Here is an 18,659-nt window from a genome sequence, read left to right as displayed (position 1 = left end):
GCGGACGTTCTTGTTCCAGAACCTTCGCGCCTAGTGACAACCGTTGCGTCGTGTTGTGCACATGGTTCTGGCCACCGAGACATCGGTCTCCTCTTGAACGGGGGGGGGTCTAGAGCTGCTGCCCGGCTACTGGGCCTTCTCGGCCTTCTTCGCTCTCCGCTCGCGGAACTTGGCGATCTCCATCTCGACGGCCTTGTCGACGCGCTTCTTGAGCTCCGGACGGTAGCCTAGCATGAAGAGAAGCTCAAGCCAGACGAACAGAGGGGCCAGGAAGATGGCCTGGAAGAGGTTGTCAAGCAGCGCCGGGGCCCTGCCCTCGAACTTGCCGTGGCCGATGAACTGCGCGATCCAGGAGACGACAAACACGGCAAGCGAGGTCTTGTTGGCATTGGCGGTATCCTGCAGCCGGAGATAGTTGGTTCCGGCTGCCGCGCCGAGGCAGATGGCGGCCAGAACGCCTCCTGCGACGGGTTCAAGGAGCAGGTAAAGGCCTCCCCATGTCATGGCTGCAAAGGTCCCCAGATGCGGCTCAAGATAGGGTATTTGCAACCACGACGGCAGTGTGAAGAAGGGGCCGTAGTTGGAAAGCTGCGCCTGGTCAGAACACATCATTGCCGCGGTGAGGGGCGGGCGGAGGGAACAGTAGTAGTGCGTACGAGCTCGAAAAATGTAAACAAAATCAGCGGCACGCAGACCATGTGAATTGCCACATTCACATTGTTATGGTGGTATGCACCATACTGGACTACGGTTAGCTGCTGGACACGCGGTGTGTATCATAAAGAGACCGCCATGGTAATGGTGGGTGCGGGCACCTCTCGACTGCGGGGCGAACGGGCTGGTGTGGGCTGAGGGGATGGATGGGCTTACGAAGGTGAGTTGCTTTTCGAGGTTCAAGGACATGGCGACGGGAAGTCACTGGATGTCAGGAGAGGGCTCGGTTTTAGAGAGTATGGGTGAACCGCTTGGCTTGTACTTCGTACTTGGTATCGCATCCGACGGCTGCAGGCCTAGCACATGCCACCTAGAGCGCTTGCAGGCGTCTGCGTCTGCGTCTGCGTCTGCGTGTCCGTGGAAAACCTGGGAGTCTTCAGCGTCTGTATTGATTGCAAGGTCAAACTTGCGGGTTTTCCAAGTGAGCGTCGGGGGCTGATCGGAATTTAGTTGAAAAAAAAGGAAAGGAAAGGAAAAAAACAAGTTTGCGTCAAGTTGGGTTACGTTGGAATTGCTTGGGTCGGGTGAGGAGCAAAGAGACAAGAGTATGATGAAGTCGGGATTGGGCAATGCTCTGCTGCTAAAGTTGCGGCGCTGGCTTGGCAAAGCAGCTCTGTAAAACTTTGTGCCTCGGATGGCGGGTCGTCTGAGCTTCCTTCCCCACGAAGAGACGTCGATGAGCACTAGACATGACAACTCCTCCCAAAACCAGGACGTGACCGTGGGATCTCGAGGATAACGAAAATCGACTTCATCGCTACGCACTATATATATACGTGTATTGCTGTTTCGTAGTGGTCGCGAACCCCAAACTGTGGCGTTTTTGCCCTTCAGGTTGTGCAAGGGACCAGAAAGAGCTCCAAAGTCACTCGATTCTAGTTATGCCTCAGAGGATCCCACGTCTCTCGGTCGACAGCACGCTCCTGGGAGTCTGAGCTACTCTCAGCAATTCCAGGCATCCCTTATTAGTCACACAGCAGCCTGCCTGAACATCCAAAGCTCACTTGACATTCGCTAGACGGATTAATTTACATACACCCCGACCGCAGTACGGGTGTAATTACCCTACCCACCTCAGGTATGTATGTACAGTACGTACCCCGTAAGGTTGTTGTAATCCGTACAGTACCGTTCCTGATCCCGCGCGCACACGCACAGACCAATAGCTTATTCAAGCCGCGAACTTTCCCTCAGCGCAGGCAAACCTGGGGCGATCGTGGGAGTGTTGCAGCCTTTTCTCTCTCCCCTTCTGCATGCGTCAGCCTCGCCCAAGAACAAACCCGACTGTTCGCCGGCGCATCAAAGACGGCGGGTCTTGATTTTTCGCCGGGCAGTATAGACACAGCGCATTTGTCAGAGCGAGGCAAAAAGAGAAACGAACAGAAGAAAGAAGAAGAAAGGGCAAGCATGTGGGCGTGCTTCTTGTGCCTTGACTTCTGATCTCCAGGTCGGAATATCGCTGCTCTGCCGACGTCGTCGAACTCGATTCGCTCTCTCGTTTTGCGTCGCGAAACGAAACAAAAGGCCACCGCCGCGTTTCACAGCTCCCTGCTCGGGCGAAGAAGTGCGGGAAGCGCTCCGTTAGCCGAGACGAGACCATCAACGAGATCATCGATTATCCCACAAGACCGATCACAATGTTCTTCCTCCACAATCTCGAGCGGCGCGTCACGCTGCATCCGTCCTACTTTGGGCGGAACATGCACGAGCTGGTGACGACGAAGTTGGTCAAGGACGTCGAGGGAACCTGTGCCGGTGATTACTATATCATCGCCATCATGGACACCTTCGATGTGTCCGAAGGTCGCATTCTCCCCGGGAGCGGCTTGGCCGAGTTTACCGTGGGCTATCGTGCCGTGGTCTGGCGGCCGTTCAAAGGCGAAGTGGTAGGACAAGGACTGAGGACTCCTTATGCGCTGTCGCTCGTCTCTCGCTGACCCGACTAGATCGATGCCATCACCCAGACGGTGAACCCGCACGGCTTCTTTGCCCAGGCCGGGCCATTGCGTCTGTTTGTTTCCTCGCACGTATGTATCGACTCGACTCGCGACGGAGGATGAGTCCTTGGACCACTAACAGACGGCACAGCTGATGCCCGACGAAATCCAATACGATGCCAGCGCCACCCCGGCGCAGTTCACCAACAACGCCGACATCGTCATCGAGCAGGGCACCCACGTGCGGGTCAGGATCATTGGCTTGCGGACCGAGGTCGGCGAGATGTGGGCCATCGGCAGCATCAACGGTGACTTTCTTGGGTACGCTCTGATCATCCGGCCCCCATGCCTCATGGCCGTTCATCGCGTTTGCTGACCATGCACTCCTGCCGCAGCTGCCTCCAGGCATAGGAACCCGACAGGAAGCCGCCACCCGTCAACTGGTGAAGAAGGCCAAACGTTGCTCTGCCCTTCTTGGGAGACTAAGCGGCAATATCAGCTTTGCGCATCTGCACTGCTGGAGTTTACAGTGAGGGGCTTCGAGCACTCTCATCATTTTTCCTCTGAAGGGGAATGCGAACGTGGTTTCCAGCACGGCACCCGAGGTTATCTCATACAAGTGCTTGTTGTAGGCAGCTATCAACTGACTACAATGCGTTGCTGATTTTTCTACGGACTGGTAGGTGGGAATGCGGAGCCCGGTACCAAAGCGCTGTTTCGGAAGATTCGGGGAATTCGGCTCCTGAGCGCCCAAGTATCCTTCGATGAATGGTCTGAATTCGAGGCCCAGGCCGGGGGGGACAATGGGCGTTCTCTCTTCCTGAGTTTATTACACAATGATCATGTGGACAATCAAGTTGAGATTTCCCTCGCCCCCCTTCCCTCCCCACAAAACAAAACAAAACAAAAAAACCATTCGACCCGTCTCTCTGTGGTGACCGCACGGTTCGGATGCACGGATACTCTATTGCTTCTCGGACTCAGGTCCAGCACTCGATGTGATCGAGTCCATACATGACTCCGAATCAGGAATGAGCTCAGCGAAGCCGGGCAAACCGTCATTCTGTTTTTACACACACCCGCCCACGGCCCACGAGGAAAAGAGGTTAATCACAGAGTCTGGGTTGCTCGCGCTGGCGGTTTCCGTGGCTTCCAACAAACCATCTACCTCCTCGCAAGACAACGGACTTCCTGATCTCGCCGAATGCATGGGAAATGTCTGATCGACACCGCATACGGAGGGGAGGTGTAGAACCGAGGCGGAATCCAAGAAGTGTACATACTTCGTATTTGCATACACTGTAGCGAGTGCAGTGTACATACATACAGCACAGAATACTTGTATACTAGCGTAGTGTAGGTAGGGAATGCCGTCCGCCCACTCCCCCTAGCTGGCCCCGAGCTGAACCACTAGCGTGGCAAGTGTAGGGAATACATGGGTGTGAGTGTGTATATGCAGTATGTCTGTTCGGAATACACAGTACCTGCTGCGTGGTGTCACACAAACCGAGGAGTTGGGTCTGCTGCGTCTCCATCCGGGGGGTTCGCAGATCACCGCTCCCGTATAATTAGTGTACATACGTGTATGTATGTATGTACATACATCCGTACAGGGTGCTAGAAGCTAACCCACCCATTGGTATTGCTTTTTCTTTTTGTTTGCCTTCTGCTTGCTCCATCTGCCTCTTCTTGATTCCGCGGCCAGCAATCAGCCGCTTGCCCAAAAAGAAAGAAAAGAAAGAAAAAGAAAAAAAAACCGCCTCCCCTTCTACGATCCATGATGTACTCCGTACAGTACTCCATACTTTGTGTGACTTGCTCTCCGATCAGCTTCGCTCAACGACATGCAGCCGTGTGGAAAGTAGCATCCCTGCACAAGAAGATCTTCACGGGAAGAACGGAAGCAAGGCGTGTCGGGATTCCTCTCCACCCCCGACGGAAAAAGAAAAAGGAGTTCGGCGCCAAGCTTCTGGTTCTCCCCGCCCGGCGCGAGGCACATTGAGGGAAAAAAAAGCCTTGTGGCGGCATCTAACTAGCGTGTTCAACGTGTTTGTATGTGTTCGTATGTGCGAAGTATACGCTCCGCAGAGACACGCTGTTATGTCGCGCAAGCATGTTCCCTCGAGCATCGCTCGTCCAGCTCGGCCGGGCCATCCGTAGTGGTTGTTGGCCCGCTCCCTCGTTGCAGCCAAACCTCTCAGACCCGAGCCTTGAGCAGCCACCGTCGGCCGTGGGACAGCCACCGGAGGGCGGCCGCGCTGATCATCCCCGACAGCAGCACCGCGGCGAGGAAAACCAATAGGCCGCTGGGGTGGTAACGGGTGAGGATGGCGGCCGATACCGGGTTCCCGATCAACGTCCTAAGGATGGCGGGGAAGGGGTCAGGTTAGGAAGACGGTGTACGTGTGTAGATGTATGTGTGTAGATGTATGTGTGTATGTGTGGGTGTGTGCGTGCATGTTCTGTGGGAGCTCGGCAATGGGTGGCGCAACTTACGCGAACGAAACGATGCTATATACGGATCCCAGCCAGGTTCCGGCGTTGTCGCTTCTGCAGAGCGCGTTGATGCACGAGACTTGTGGTGACCTGCATATCAGCACACCCGTCCATCTAATGAGAAACCGTGTTGTCTAGTGTGGTGGGGGAGGGGGAAGTAGTGTGAGAGGGCTGAGGAAGGAGGGGGAACAAGAAGAAGAAGAAGAAGAAGAAGAAGCCCCTTACCGCCGAGTGGGACAAAGCTGCCCGTGCCGATGCCCATGAGCACAACCACAACGAACAGAGCGGCAACAGAGGAACCCCCGAGAGGTAACCATATTGCCAGCACGGCGAGGAGGGTGAAACCGTTCATTACGATGGTGGCGTTGAGTGGGCCGAGCAGCCGATCGGACAGCCAGGGGGGGACAGTCCTGCCCACAACGGCGCCACTGCGGTTTTGTCTCTGGTTAGCGTATTGTACGGCTTACACACCCAGGATTTCCGCACTGCTTCAGCCAAGAAACAACACTCAAAAAGAGAATCCGACGGGACTGGAAGAGAAAGGGGGGGGCATACATGTTGTAAGACATCATCAAGTAGAACTGCTTGTTCCCGACATCTGCCGCGACGGCATACGATGGGATTGACCCCCACTGGATGAAGAGGACCAGCTCGTATGCTGTGGTTTTCAAGTGCCGGGTCAGTTGGGATGTGCCTACGTTACTCCGTACATGGAGCGGCACCGACACGGTTGTTATACTTTTTTGGGGGGGGGAAGGGAGAAGGGGGGGCCTCACCGAAAAGGGCAAAGCTGATGAGCCAGAACTTGGGGGATCTCAGGATCTGGAGGATCTCCCGGGGACGGCAGCGTCCCGTTCCCGCTGCCTGCTGTCCTAGGTCGCGCACCCCCTGGACGGGAGAGGACGATGGGTTGGACTCGACAAGCAGTATGCCCAGCAACAGAAACGCAGCCAACACGGCCGCCAGCACGAGCGCGGCAGTCCGCCAGGGGTACCTGTCGAAGAGGGTCTGCAGCACCAGGGAGAAGAAGATGCCGCCTAGGGGCGCCCCCAGGGTAACGCAGCCTGTTGCGATGCCCTTCCGCTTGTCGAACCACTGGCCGACAACGGTAAACGCAATGGTCGTCGGCACGGCTAATAAAACTCACACCCTCCCACGTTAGCGCCAGGATCTACCAATAGAAAACCAAACCCGCCCCCCAACTTTACACCATCTGAGAGGATCTGCCACTGTATGTAATGTTACACATACCAGCAGCAGCCCCGGCCACCGCCATGCAGGCCATGAAGGCCGCGTAGGTGCGGCACCAGGCTAGCGCGACGAACGCGGCGGCGTAGACGGCAGACCCAAGCGGCAGCAACAGCCGCCCGCTTCCGCGACCACCGCAGCCGTAGCGGTCCAGCATCACGCCGGCGGGGGCGGCGAGGAGGCAGTCGAGGAAGCCGAACAGGGAGATGATCCAGGCGATGTCGGCCTCGGAGTGGCCCGCGAGCACGGTCTGGTGCCAGTACGTCTGGAACAGGCCGATGCCGCTCAGAAGGCCGTACGTGGGCACCGTGAGTGCGAAGCAGCCCAGGGCGACCTTCCAGGGCCGGACTCCCCCCCAGTCGAACGGCTGTCTTCTTCTCGGTGCCGCTGATGCTTCCGCCTTTTCCGCGCTCCCGGGACGTGGCCCCGTCTTGTCTACTGAGACCGGTGGCGGTGGCGTCGCTGGAGAACTGCTGGCGGGGCCCGCAACAGGAGACTGGCTGTTTCTTTTTTGTTGGTGGGCCCGGGGGGGGTTGTTTTGCGTCCCAGCCGGACATATCGCCGTCAGTTTGAGCTCACTTTCTTTCTTTTGGCTGTTTCGCATCGTCTTTCCCCAGTCCCTATTGCTCTCGGATTCCTTCCGTTTACTCACCCAGTCTCGGATCGGCACCCGGCCGTCTTGTCGCTGCTCGAGCCAGTGCCAGGTCGAAACACCTCATCCATCGTGGCGTCACTAGCTTATAACACGACAGGAGCCTCCAGCTTCTTGGGGATGGCGTGTTCTCGGCCAAGACGTTCCCCTGACGTACGCAGTAGAAAGGCGCCTGGCACGTCGGTGCGGTATGTCTAAGAAAGGAAAATAAAGAAAGGAAAAGAAAAGAAAAGAAAAGGTCCAATGGTCCAACTTAATCTTTTGTAAGTCGAATGACGGCTTGGGGAAGGTTGCTCTCTCTTGATGAACCCGAGCTCCTCCAGAAGGAGCTGTTAACCCCCCAACCTAAATATCCACCAGCTTCCCTCCCACCCCGCCGCGTCCATGTTTATCTAGTGAAGAAGGGGGGAAATCTGCTACTAACAGTGCGCGGGCAGAGCAACAATATCCTCCCCGAACGGTTGGGTGTTATTGGCTGGCGGCAAACACAAACTTCCGGCTCCATTGGGAAGGCGAAGCAAGGGGAGTTGAGACAGAGCTAGCAAGACGCCATCCTCTGAGAGAGTGGTTTGTTCTACGTCTCAACAGCCACCGCCTGCTCTCTCGCCCCGACTGTTGGCCAAAAAAGGACTGAGTTGAGCCGAGGTGGATCGAGTAGCGGGGGTCGGAGGGCATCCGAGAGGGGGTCCTGTGGCCGGTTAGCAACATCACCAACACCACACTAACACCAGCTGTAGGTTGAGAACAGATCCAGGCCCGTTCCTCCCGGGCCGTCATTGGCGGTGCGGTGTCCATCAAACCGGGTGATCAGACGGCAGACGGCGGATCTGCCGTGATAGGACCGGATTGGGCGCTTCGGACCCGAAAGACTGCCCGACGACTAACGCCGGCCTCAGAGTTTGCCATTTACCAGGGGGCCGGGGGAGGCCGACGGGGGGGAGAGGGCCGCCTCATTCCAGAGCAATCCGCACGGCTCAAACTGCACCGTGAACCCTCCGAAAGGTTATTGCGCAACACCGTTTGTCAGGTCCAACTGCAGTCCGAATGCAACAGGGGGAGGACAAGCACAAAGCACAATTGTGGCACTTGCTGCCTTCATTCACTGCTTTCACTGCTTTCACTGCTTCCACTGCTTCCCAGCGTTTTGTGGCTAGAGCCCTGCCCTGCCCTGCCCTGCCCTGCCGTCGACGACACATCGGATGAAAGAGGCGCTGGCTTGAGGACAGGGCAGGTGGGCAGGTGGGCAGGTGGGCAGGTGTGTTTAAAAGGGCATTCCATTCGCGTTCGAATACAGCTGGAATTGTGGCTCAAGGTTGTCTTGATAAAAAAAATTTCAAACTGGCAGAAGGCGAAACGTTAGTTAGATCCTGAGCTGGTTCATCAACTATACTATTCCCGGAGAAGTGGTCAGGCAGAAACCATCAAAACAGAAGCCATCAAAGGAGGAAAGGGCAAACCTCTCAACCACTCACCTGCATTCCGACCAGCCACAGAGCCAACATGCTCCTTTCTACGTCGCCGCTGAGGGACATCTTCGGCCACGGCCCGAGAATCTTAGCCACCAGATTAGTTTCGGCACCGCCAGTCGGCTACTCTGTTCCGACGATTCAGGCCCAGATCGCCGACACCAGCAATAATCTTGACAGCAACAAGACCAATCTCCAACGCCGGGCTTTTCACTCGACAGCCTCCCGCGGAGAAGCACCTCCGTCAGTACGACCGGTTGCGAGCGCTGTCCAACACCAACAACAACAACAACAACAACAACAACCCGGCGACGAGTTCTGGCGCAAGGTGCCGCTATGGAGCGATGTCTCGGCCAGAGAGTTTCTGTCGTATAGTTGGAGCGTAAGTCCGGACCGGCTTTTGTCTGTCTGTCTGTCGACCGTTGCCTTTTTTCTCACGCCGCGTTGCTAGACCAAGAACATGGTCGAGACCAAGCCACAGCTTCTCAAATTCTTGCAAGCCGTTCTTCCCGACGAGGTGCCGTCCGACAAGCCCGACGGCCGCGCGCAGACTCGCGACCAGTTTATCCAGGACGTCTTTGAGGGCATCACGGCTGCCACCATGGCCGTGCGGATGACGTGAGATCTCCCAAGAGGCTCAGGAGCGAAGCGAGCGCCGCTGACATTTTGACAGCCCGTACATCCTGAGCCGAATCAACTGGCACGACCCGCGGAATGATCCCATCGTTCGCCAGTTCCTCCCTCTCAAGTCACGCATGCTGCCGGACCACCCCAAGCTCACCCTCGATTCGCTCCACGAGGAGGCCGACTCGCCCGTCAAGGGCCTCGTTCACCGGTATCCCGACAAAGCTCTCTTCCTCCGTAGGTTTTTTTTAACCCCCCTCCCCTCCCCCCCTCTCCCTTCTCCACTCCCTTCCCTTCTCCACCCCCTGGGCCGAGAAAAAAAAAACTAATGATGAGCCAGCAACATCCGTCTGCCCCACCTACTGTACTTTTTGTACGCGCTCGTACGCCGTGGGGGCCGACACGGCGACCGTGTCCAAGGCGTCGCTCAAGCCGGGCCGGCGGCGGTGGGAGGAGGCGCTGGCGTACATCGGGTCGCAGCCGGGGCTGTCGGACGTGGTGGTGTCGGGGGGCGACGCGTACTACCTGACGCCGGAGCAGCTGACGCTGATCGGGGAGCGGCTGGTGGCGCTGCCCAACGTCCGGCGCTTCCGGTTCGCGTCCAAGGGCCTCGCCGTCGCGCCGGGCCGCGTGCTGGACGGGGCCGACGCCTGGGCCGACGCGCTCGTCCGCGTGTCCGACAAGGCGCGCAGGGCCGGCAAGGCGGTCGCGTGGCACACGCACTTCAACCACCCGGCCGAGATCTCGTGGGTCACGGAGCGCGCGAGCCAGCGCCTGTTCGAGGAAGGCGTCGTGGTGCGGAATCAGACCGTCTTGCTGCGGGGGGTCAACGACGATGTGGAGACGATGGGGACGCTGATTCGGAGGTTGGCCGACAACAACATCTTCCCCGTGAGTTCGTCTTCTTCATCTTTTCTATCCTCTCCTTGTCTGCCACTCGGGCTTCGCCCCGCCGGTTGGGTTCGCTGGGCGACCTGACGCTAACTCCGGACAGTACTATGTTTACCAGTGCGACATGGTGAAGAGCGTTGAGCACCTGCGCACGCCGCTGCAGACCATCCTGGATCTGGAGGCAAAACTTCGGGGGTCGATTGCTGGGTTCATGATGCCCTCCTTTGTTGTCGATCTGCCCGGCGGCGGTGGGAAGCGCCTGGCATGCTCCTTTGAGTCGTACGACCGCGCCACGGGCGTCTCGCGCTATAAAGCCCCGGCCATTACCGGGCGCGACAAGAAGAACAAGGTGTACGAGTACTACGACCCCGTCGACTCGCTCCCTGGGAATACGGGCTCCTAGGGGATCTCCTATACCAGACAGGGTGATCCATTCCAGGCCAAGATGACATTCGCATACGGAGTATATGGTCGGGTTGGCATTGGAACTGACCGTCTCGTTAGCTCTGGGCTGTGCCACCAAAAAAAAAAGGCTCGTTATTCATGAACCGGGATGTCAAAGACGGATAGGTAGTAGAGGTTAATCGTGCCGAATTGACCGTCACGTAGCCGTTGATTGAAGATGGAGCGTCTCTTCTGTGGATTCGATGCGCTTTATCGGTTACTAGCACCAACTGACCAAAGAAAAAGAAATACGAATTAAAAGAAATACGAATGAGAAGAAGGAAAAAATTACCTGGTATCCCAGTGCACCATCTCTTCAGCTTCCCCCGTCCTCCTTGCTTGTAGCCTTGGGGAAGCGAACGGTGCTCTTCGACTACTGGCTGAAGCGTACATTTAAGCGTCCTGCCAGACATGGAGGGGTTGTGGCTTATCAAGAGCCCCATGATCTGCCGCATGTCTCTATCAAGAGAAGAAGACGAGGAGTTCGGGGCTCTCTCGTGCCGTTTTTTGCTCCCGCGCTCCTGACAACAACCAAGGGGGGAGAGGTATCAAAACGACTGGACTGCCACGCGACAGGGCGAAACCGTAGGAAGGTAGATGTCCTTTCAAGCAAGGTACCAAACCTTCGTACGCACCCAAGCTCGCGGGCCTTTGCCGACCCGATTGAGTGTCTTGGATAACCGCAGAGACCTGACTTCTGAGATATTGCATCCGGAGACACATTGCCCCACCCAACGGCAGCCCGGAGGTCAACTGGGCGGCCCCACTCGGCCCGGCTGACCCACCAATCGGTACTCATTCCATAGTAGGTCGTATGCATTCCATCGAGACGGGATCCGGAAAGGCCTGCTACCTACACAGCAGGATCGATGAGAACAACCTCGGAGCGTTCTCAGGCTTCTCCCGACTGTTGCGTGTAATCATCAGTGCTTCCCAGGAACACCAGGCTCGGTGTGGAGTTCGTTGTATCTCGCCTGAATGCTCTACTATACTTCGTGTCGGTCGAAGCGACGGGGAACGCGCGATGTTCGAGAGCTCCGCATCGGGATTCGGAGGCGGCAGGGGGTAGAGTATTGTGGTGCCCCATGGCGTGAGTGAAATGACGAGCTCATCTAGTGTACATAGTAGTGGCTCCGAAAGCGCTCGCGCAAACCGGATCAAGCGGGAAACCTAGGCGGCAGACCAAACCTGGTTTCGAGGTCAGGAGATTGTCATTTTGCGGCAAAGGAAAAAAAAAAAAGAAAAAAGCCAGGTTCGCGACTGTGCTACACGGCGAGGTCCACGGCTGCGCCAGCCCAAGTTGTGCTGTCGTGTGTGAGCCTGGGCAACAACAAGCGTCGTTGCTTTTTTGGGAAGTAGTGTTCCTGTTGAGCGGCAGTTGCCGGACATCGGTTCCCTGCAACTAAAAGCCTGGCCGCCTCCCCTCTGATGAGCCAATGACAATCCCTCGGAAATCACCTGCCCTACGAAGTCGGGTACGTACTAGTACGCACCTTTAGACGCAGTCACAAAGTCGCATATCCATGCTGCAATACGTGGGGTGGATGCAACCGTAGCCCTGTCGACGAGGCGCTAGGTAGAAGAAGCCTAGATTCCTTCCAAGGCCGTAAGATTCCTTCTAGACTCCTGCTCGACTCGGCGGTGCACCGAGAATGATGATGCTGTGTCCAGTGCGATTCATGAACTCTGTCTGTACGTGGTGTATTCGCAGCTATCAGCCTTGCTGGTGGACTGCCAGAATTCTGGGAGCGCGAAGAAAAAAAAAGCTGAACATCGTCTCAAACCGCGCAATACTTTTGTACGAAATGCTTCATATCGCCTTCAACTGTGCTTAATTCGATTCTCTGGCTCTATCATGGCTTCCCCCGCCTCAATAGCATTTAAATCATCGATGAGGTTGCGCGAATTGCAACATCTCTTGCATTCTGGAACGGGTTCCTGCATTGTCTCGCTCAGCCCCTAAAATAAGGGCTAGTGCCAACATCAACAGGTTTATCAGTAACTGCAAGCTCCCCCGCCGGAGTTCCGGGATAGGCGGGGTAATTGGGTGATGCAATGCCTGTGTTCTGGAAGGAGGTGGGACAGATCTTCCGTGTTCGTGACATCCACTCCAAAATCTCGCCTAAATGGATGGTTTCACTGAACCACTCGATGGCTGAACGCGTCCCTCGTCATCTTGGTAAGCGACACGGCTGGGCCGAGTCAAGCATGCGGTTGGACGGAACGCGAGCTTTGTTTGCGGAGCAGCCCTGTTCTGCAAGCGGTGACGGAGGACAGGGGTCTTCTCAGACTCGGTATGTTTGCGCGGGGCTTCAGATTACATATTCCTGATCGCGATGCATCTTTGGGCGGATTACACACACCCGGCCAAGCTGTAACGTTGTTGTCAATTGCTCATAATCTTGTCGTAAAAGAAGCGCGTCTCGGGCGCCAAGGGCCGGGACCTGTTTTGCGGAGTGGAGAGAACAGGTCTGGGCCAGACTCTCAATGGAGATCGGATTGCTGAATTTGAAGGGCAAAAGGCGGTCAATCCAACGGCTTGCCTTTTGCGGCATGAGCCGTTCGTCTTGTGCCGCTGCCTGTCGTTTCAGATCGTAGAAAAAAAATAAAAAAAAAAAAATGCAGCCATGCTGTGCGGCCAAGCTTGAGTTGTCGGCTGCCACGTGTGAGGCGTGGCGTTGGATCTAAGACAAACCCACAAACGATCCGGACCGACGTTGGACACGCCCTCCGAGGCCGAAGAGCGTCTAGTCCACATGCTTGAAGTCGCGTTGAAGTGGTTCGTATGTACATACGACGTACACTACCTGTCTATCCATGCATGTGGAGAGCGGGATTGCTGACAACGTTCGTTTCAGGTGTTCAGAACACGCGCTCCACTTGCCAGAGACGACTCGAACAGGACCTGCACTGGTAACAAGCAGTGATGTACTCCGTATGTATGTACTGAAGCCGGAGCAATCCTTCTGGTGGGTTCTGTATGGCATTCTGCATGTCGGACGGACTCCATGCCTGGGATATTCTTTTTAATCTCGGGATATTGTGTGCCCAATTCGCTATGGAACGAGCCGGTTTGAGACAAACAATACAGCGAAAACACACAATGACGTTGCCGTGTAGTGGAGAGCTCGGATGGATTGTGGGCAAAGAAGAGTTCCGAGAGAGACCCATTGGGGAATCTAGCCTGCAATGGGCGTGCATGGAGTTGCTGGAAAGGCTCCTTCCCTCGTGCTTCATCCTATCTCACTTCGAGGCAATTAATTGCGGCCTTGCCCAGCATTTGTCGACTACACCTGGGCGACACAGAAGGTGGCAACAAGGTAACTAGCTCCTCCACTTCACTCTCTGTACACTAGTGTATACATTGTTCAATTCGGATGCCGTGGCTTCGTTAGCCGCCCACGCGTTGCGTGCTGTCGTTTGACGGGGGGAAACCCGATAGCTCCTGATTTGCCCGTCTCTTTCCTTTTGCCAAAACATCGGATCCGTCCAGCAAATAGAACAAGTGGTTCGTTTATGCATCACCTTGCGCGACCCAAAGTTTCGACCGGTTAATTCATGCCTGCGGCCGGAGTACAAAGCAACCTGATTACTGGCGTGTGTGCCGTCTGACGCTTCTCGACAGCACCCCTCCAGTTTGCCAACGGTTGGTTCTGTGGCCCGCACCCCGAAGCATCGCTTGTGTTCGATTTGTGGGAGGATCTGGAGGCTGAGCTAGGTGACCCTTGTCGGTTCCTGGCGTTCCAGGTCTTGGCTCGCAGAGGAGCGCGCTCTCAACTGGAGGGGCCCTTGAAAAACCACCAGGGGCACGCCCGGCAGCCAGTAGCGAGATGGCCAGCAATAACTAATGGCACCCACACAAGAAGCCCCAACGCGTGATGGCACTATTTCCGGATGGGCTACTCCAGGGATCCTCGGTGGAGCGATGGCTGTCATTGACGCCGCCCACGACATTGGCGGCATGCCGCCGCTCATTCGAGAGGAAGACGCAGGGGTAGCTTCCCCATCGGCCTATCCGTTGCTGGAAGAAGGACCCTTGACGCCCCGGGCAGCTTCACCAGGCTTCCGATTCCTCATCAGCAGCTCTTCCACCACCGTATCTCACGGAAGCTGTCCTGGGAAACTTTTCCTGGATCGCGATACCTGCCAAAGCCGCGACCCAAACCTCGCCCCTCAAGCCGACTGCGTCTTGCTTTCCGATACCTTCTACCTCTCTCCTTTGGTATCGAGGTCAAGTGGTTTCTTTAGTTTGCGGTCATCCGACTCTGGCACCGAGACCCACGACGCGCGGTCCATCATGCCCGGCCAGATCTTTGATGCTCCCACCGAGCATCGGTTCCCATCTTCCACGACATCCGGCTACTTCGCTTTGACCGATGATGCTGCTGATCCAAGATTCGACGGTACCACCCAACTACCTCCGTGCTCAGCAGAGAGCGGCAAGAGCGACCGGACAGCGAGTCCACTAAATTTTGCGTGTTGGGCGAAGCGGCAACACCATACCCATAAGCAAGACCGGCACAAGGAAGAGCAGGTGCACAAGTCAAAAAAAGGGAATCACCGCCCCGAGGATCGCAAACTGAGCAAGGGCAGCTCAAAACGAAATGTTCTTTCGAGGTCAAGCAGCACCCAGAAACGACAGGCTCAAGCAGCTGTCCCTCAAATGACGCGAGAGGAGTTTGAGGCTCTCCCGCTAGCAATACAGAGAAAGGTGTGTGGAAACCGTTTCTTCTTCCCAACCCATTGTGTCCCGTTTCAGACGCACAAAGCTATTCGAGTTCCTGTGACGGCGTGCGGGCAACAGTGTTGTCCTCGGTTTGGCGCTTTTTTTTTTTTTTTTTTTTTTTTTTTTTTTTTTTTTTTTGCCGCCCCCATCCCCTTCTCCCACCATTGATTCGTCCCGCAAGTGCTGGAGAATGCAGCCGAGTTCACAATTGCACGTCTCGCAACCAATGGGAAACGCTCCCTTGAAGGACATGTGGCTCCGAATGGTGGCTCTGAATGGCACCCTATACGTTGCACGAGCTTGGTTGGACGAGAAGCATGAAGGTTCTGAGCCATCACGGCAACTGCGGGTGGTTAGGTCGATGACAACGAAAGGGGATATGGAACCGCCGCGATTTTGAGCTCAGCCCGCAGCTTGAACAGGGAGTGTGCCTGCCCAAAGCTGGGGATCTCCAGATGCGGGTATCCCGGCTTCCCGGCCCTCGAGTGCGGGGGGAACCAGAGGGAGCTTGGGCCAGCCGCTTCTTGCTTCTTTGCGATGCTGCACTCTGCTGGATAACTATCCAGCAGCCAACCGGACTGGTCACGAACAATTCTCCATGTCAAGCATCTGCTGGGCCGCGGCAAGAGATCGGGTTGTCCTTGCTTCTTCCACCAAGTGGTGATTTGCGCAAGCGGACGCGTGTCGCGGCAAGAAGCAGCCAGGCGTGGGTAGCAGTGTGATCAAATGCATAGTCAATGCACATGCATCTCAGGTGCGGTGGTCTCGTGTCGAGAGCGAGCTACCTATTTGCTCGGTGGCATTGAGGGGTTCTTTCCCCCGAGGGCCTGCAGGCTCCTTACACGATACTTACCTATCTTGGCGCCCCTTCTGATGATTACCTTGTTGGCGCGAGCTGGGGGGCGTTCCTGCATACGATGTACAAACAGCTACCCACACTTGGCCCCGATCTACACAAGCTGTGATTGATATTTTTTCCCGGCCCATTGAGTGACCGTACTCGGCAAACCTCGGACACTCATGATTTCTTCCTGGCTGCCCTGATACTAATAGAGCCACCTCCAGTATTTTTCGACACTCGAAAGGTTACGGTTCGCTCAAGACGCCTGTCTTGTTGAAGGTATCTCCCAGCACTACGACGACATCTCGAATTTCAAGCGTCGAAACCCCCGCAGGGATCGCAGTCCTTCGGAGGATGTTGTTGGTCGATCCCGCCGCGGATCCGTCGCCGAGTTGCATTCGTCCGCTTCCGATTCGCCGCCATTGTGCGCCGGTCTGCAAGAAGCAACGCGTGAAGAAAAGCCTTGTCGTGAGGACAAGGCTCGCCCTGCCATGCGCCATCGCGCGAGCGTCATTCTTGACGCGGCCGACGAGGCCGTATATAAGTTCAATAAGCAGGCCAACAGGAGGAATCCGTCCACGACCGTTGACGTACTCACCCCGCCACTGTCGCCGTCTCGCCACAGTATGGACTCGCAGGACAGTCTCAGGAAAGATGTCGATCAGTCCGCCAATGGCCATGTACCCCGGTCGTTTTTCGAGAGCTTTCGGTGGCTAGATGAGGAGGAAGATCTAGATCTGCGACTCTTCTTGGACGATTACCACGCAAATTTACGAGAGGGCACGCCGACGACGAAACAACGTCCCTCCTTCCGCCGGCGCATTTCGATATCCAAGATTCCGTTTGGCCGTCGAAACTCGGTTTCTTCGGCAGATCCCGTGACCAGAGAGGCGGTGGCTCCGACGAAGTCGCCGCCGATCCGCAGCAGCAGTTCCGACGGGCCATCCCACGCGAGACGCAAGTCACGCGCTTTGTCTCTCATCGCACCAAAACATGTGTCTCAACCGCCGGTTGCGGCGATTGATCCGTCCGCGGCACATTACCAAGACCCTGAAGCCCGACTCAAGCTGAGGGTGTACCTGGCTTCGCCGCAGAAGTTTGACGAGGCAGTCGAGTTTGGATTTCCGTCGACTGACGTGCTCTCGGCCGCTTCGCCATTCAATGCGGATGGCGGGGGCCTCTCGGGCCAAACCAAGCAGAGAGTGGCGGATGCCTCTCTTGACATGCAAACGTTCCTAGCCGATCAGGACGAAGACGAGGAAGACATCGACAATGTGTCACTCTATAGTGACCATGCATCAGTGGCTGATCCCGACTCTCCGAAAACCCCAGAGCCCTTGGAGCACCGAACTACCGGCCCGCGTCACGCGAGGTTTGCCTCAGCCACTCTTCTTTCTGGGAGGGATATTGGCCGAAAGACTCCAGAGGGCGCCTTTTATGCCCAAGCTCCAGCAACCTCGCGCGAGATGACTCTGCGGATGACTCTTACGCGACCCGATCTCCGCGCCCACGAGGATGAGATATACGGCTGGCAGCAGCAGAAGTATGTCTACCAGCAACACGCCCGGCGGCCAACGGCTCTGGCATCTTTGGCGGCGGAGAACAGGGTTGCCTATAACGGAAACGGAGCTTATAACAGCCTCGAAAAATTCCCCGAACTCGATCACTGGAACGGGACCACGACAGAAAAGGGGGTCATACGACGAATCTGGAACCGCGTACGGAGGGGTTGACGGCTGGACCCAACACCTCCTACCCCGTGCCATCACGCTCTCTGGTTTCTTCTCCCAGAGTTTCTGCCTCTGTTCCACACTCGTCCACACTCTCTATCGATTGGTTTCTCTATTTTTTTTAATCACATGTCCCGGCCAGTCGCCCATGAAACATCTAGGTTCGATATTGACCTTTATTGCTTGTCTTTTATTATTCCGCAAGGCGTTGGCAGGATCTCCCTCACTCTCGTTATTTCTGATGCATCGTTCTCGGTGCTGGCGGGATCTTGTTGTCTACACGGGGCTTAGCATCTCGCCTCTGGTGTTTCTGTGAAATAGACAGCTGGGATAACTAGACGGCCCCCCAGGGAATACACAGCGCAACCGCGCATATTCCTCCTCTATAACCTTCCATCCCTCGTGCTCTCTTGCCATTTCCTGTGATACAGCATCACGCCCCACATGCCTGGCCCCCCAAGTCTCGAAATTGTTGCTGTGGCGAGAACACTGGATGTGCGATAGCGCGGCGTCAGTTCGTGTCACACTCTGTTTTACGCTGGCCTCATGGCGGTGACCACGCAGATCCCACAAGCCACTCCGGACACCAGTCATTTGGGACCCGCAGTATGGTAGCATGGGACGTACACTAGCTACGACAACTCGGGACCAAACCAGTGGGGTGGGTGTGGTTGGGTAAGGTGCTCAGGGCTTGCCTTGTCACCGCCCGCAGCACCCGGGTCAACAGAAGTCGTATCGGGCGTTTGGAGGGGTTTCCAGGGGGTGGGGTACGTCCCTCTGGATGAATTTGTCCCCCAAACCTAGGAATACACTAGGTGCTCCGTTGTACCGCATGGATTTCACTGGCATGTAATTATGTCCTGTACAAACATGCAACTCGTGAATGTCCT

The 18,659-nt window shown here is 56.2% G+C and overlaps 5 protein-coding genes across 5 annotated transcripts; 3 read left to right on the top strand and 2 right to left on the bottom strand.

Annotated features, from left to right (window-relative positions):
• Window positions 1-138: 138 nt before the first annotated feature.
• MYCTH_2046431 (uncharacterized protein) lies at window positions 139-903 on the bottom strand (the record flags this gene model as incomplete). Its single annotated transcript, XM_003659546.1, has 3 exons — window positions 139-588; window positions 657-740; window positions 871-903. Coding segments are annotated over 3 exons (567 nt in total), but the record flags the coding sequence as incomplete, so codon positions are not given.
• A 1,448-nt stretch (window positions 904-2,351) lies between these two features.
• Window positions 2,352-3,062, top strand: MYCTH_2123230 (uncharacterized protein; the record flags this gene model as incomplete). The annotated part of the gene is made up of 4 exons (XM_003659545.1): window positions 2,352-2,600; window positions 2,661-2,741; window positions 2,803-2,972; window positions 3,047-3,062. The coding sequence occupies 4 exons, from the start codon at window positions 2,352-2,354 to the stop codon at window positions 3,060-3,062; spliced, it is 516 nt and encodes a 171-aa protein (XP_003659593.1).
• Window positions 3,063-4,848: 1,786 nt separating this feature from the next.
• Window positions 4,849-6,999, bottom strand: MYCTH_2051606 (uncharacterized protein; the record flags this gene model as incomplete). The annotated part of the gene is made up of 6 exons (XM_003659544.1): window positions 4,849-5,011; window positions 5,148-5,226; window positions 5,373-5,575; window positions 5,703-5,841; window positions 5,924-6,280; window positions 6,393-6,999. The coding sequence occupies 6 exons, from the start codon at window positions 6,997-6,999 to the stop codon at window positions 4,849-4,851; spliced, it is 1,548 nt and encodes a 515-aa protein (XP_003659592.1).
• A 1,548-nt stretch (window positions 7,000-8,547) lies between these two features.
• MYCTH_40990 (uncharacterized protein) lies at window positions 8,548-10,431 on the top strand (the record flags this gene model as incomplete). Its single annotated transcript, XM_003659543.1, has 5 exons — window positions 8,548-8,895; window positions 8,983-9,131; window positions 9,187-9,374; window positions 9,478-10,028; window positions 10,132-10,431. 5 exons carry the CDS (start codon window positions 8,548-8,550, stop codon window positions 10,429-10,431), a joined length of 1,536 nt encoding a protein of 511 aa, XP_003659591.1.
• A 3,885-nt stretch (window positions 10,432-14,316) lies between these two features.
• Window positions 14,317-18,150, top strand: MYCTH_2076293 (uncharacterized protein; the record flags this gene model as incomplete). The annotated part of the gene is made up of 3 exons (XM_003659542.1): window positions 14,317-15,006; window positions 15,061-15,183; window positions 16,264-18,150. 3 exons carry the CDS (start codon window positions 14,320-14,322, stop codon window positions 17,770-17,772), a joined length of 2,319 nt encoding a protein of 772 aa, XP_003659590.1. The 3' UTR covers window positions 17,773-18,150.
• Window positions 18,151-18,659: the final 509 nt, after the last annotated feature.

This window comes from Thermothelomyces thermophilus, chromosome 1, assembly GCF_000226095.1.
Source record: "Thermothelomyces thermophilus ATCC 42464 chromosome 1, complete sequence".
Lineage (NCBI taxonomy): Eukaryota > Fungi > Ascomycota > Sordariomycetes > Sordariales > Chaetomiaceae > Thermothelomyces > Thermothelomyces thermophilus.
Note: the sequence above shows the minus strand (reverse complement) of the source record. Positions and strands in the feature narration are given on the sequence as shown.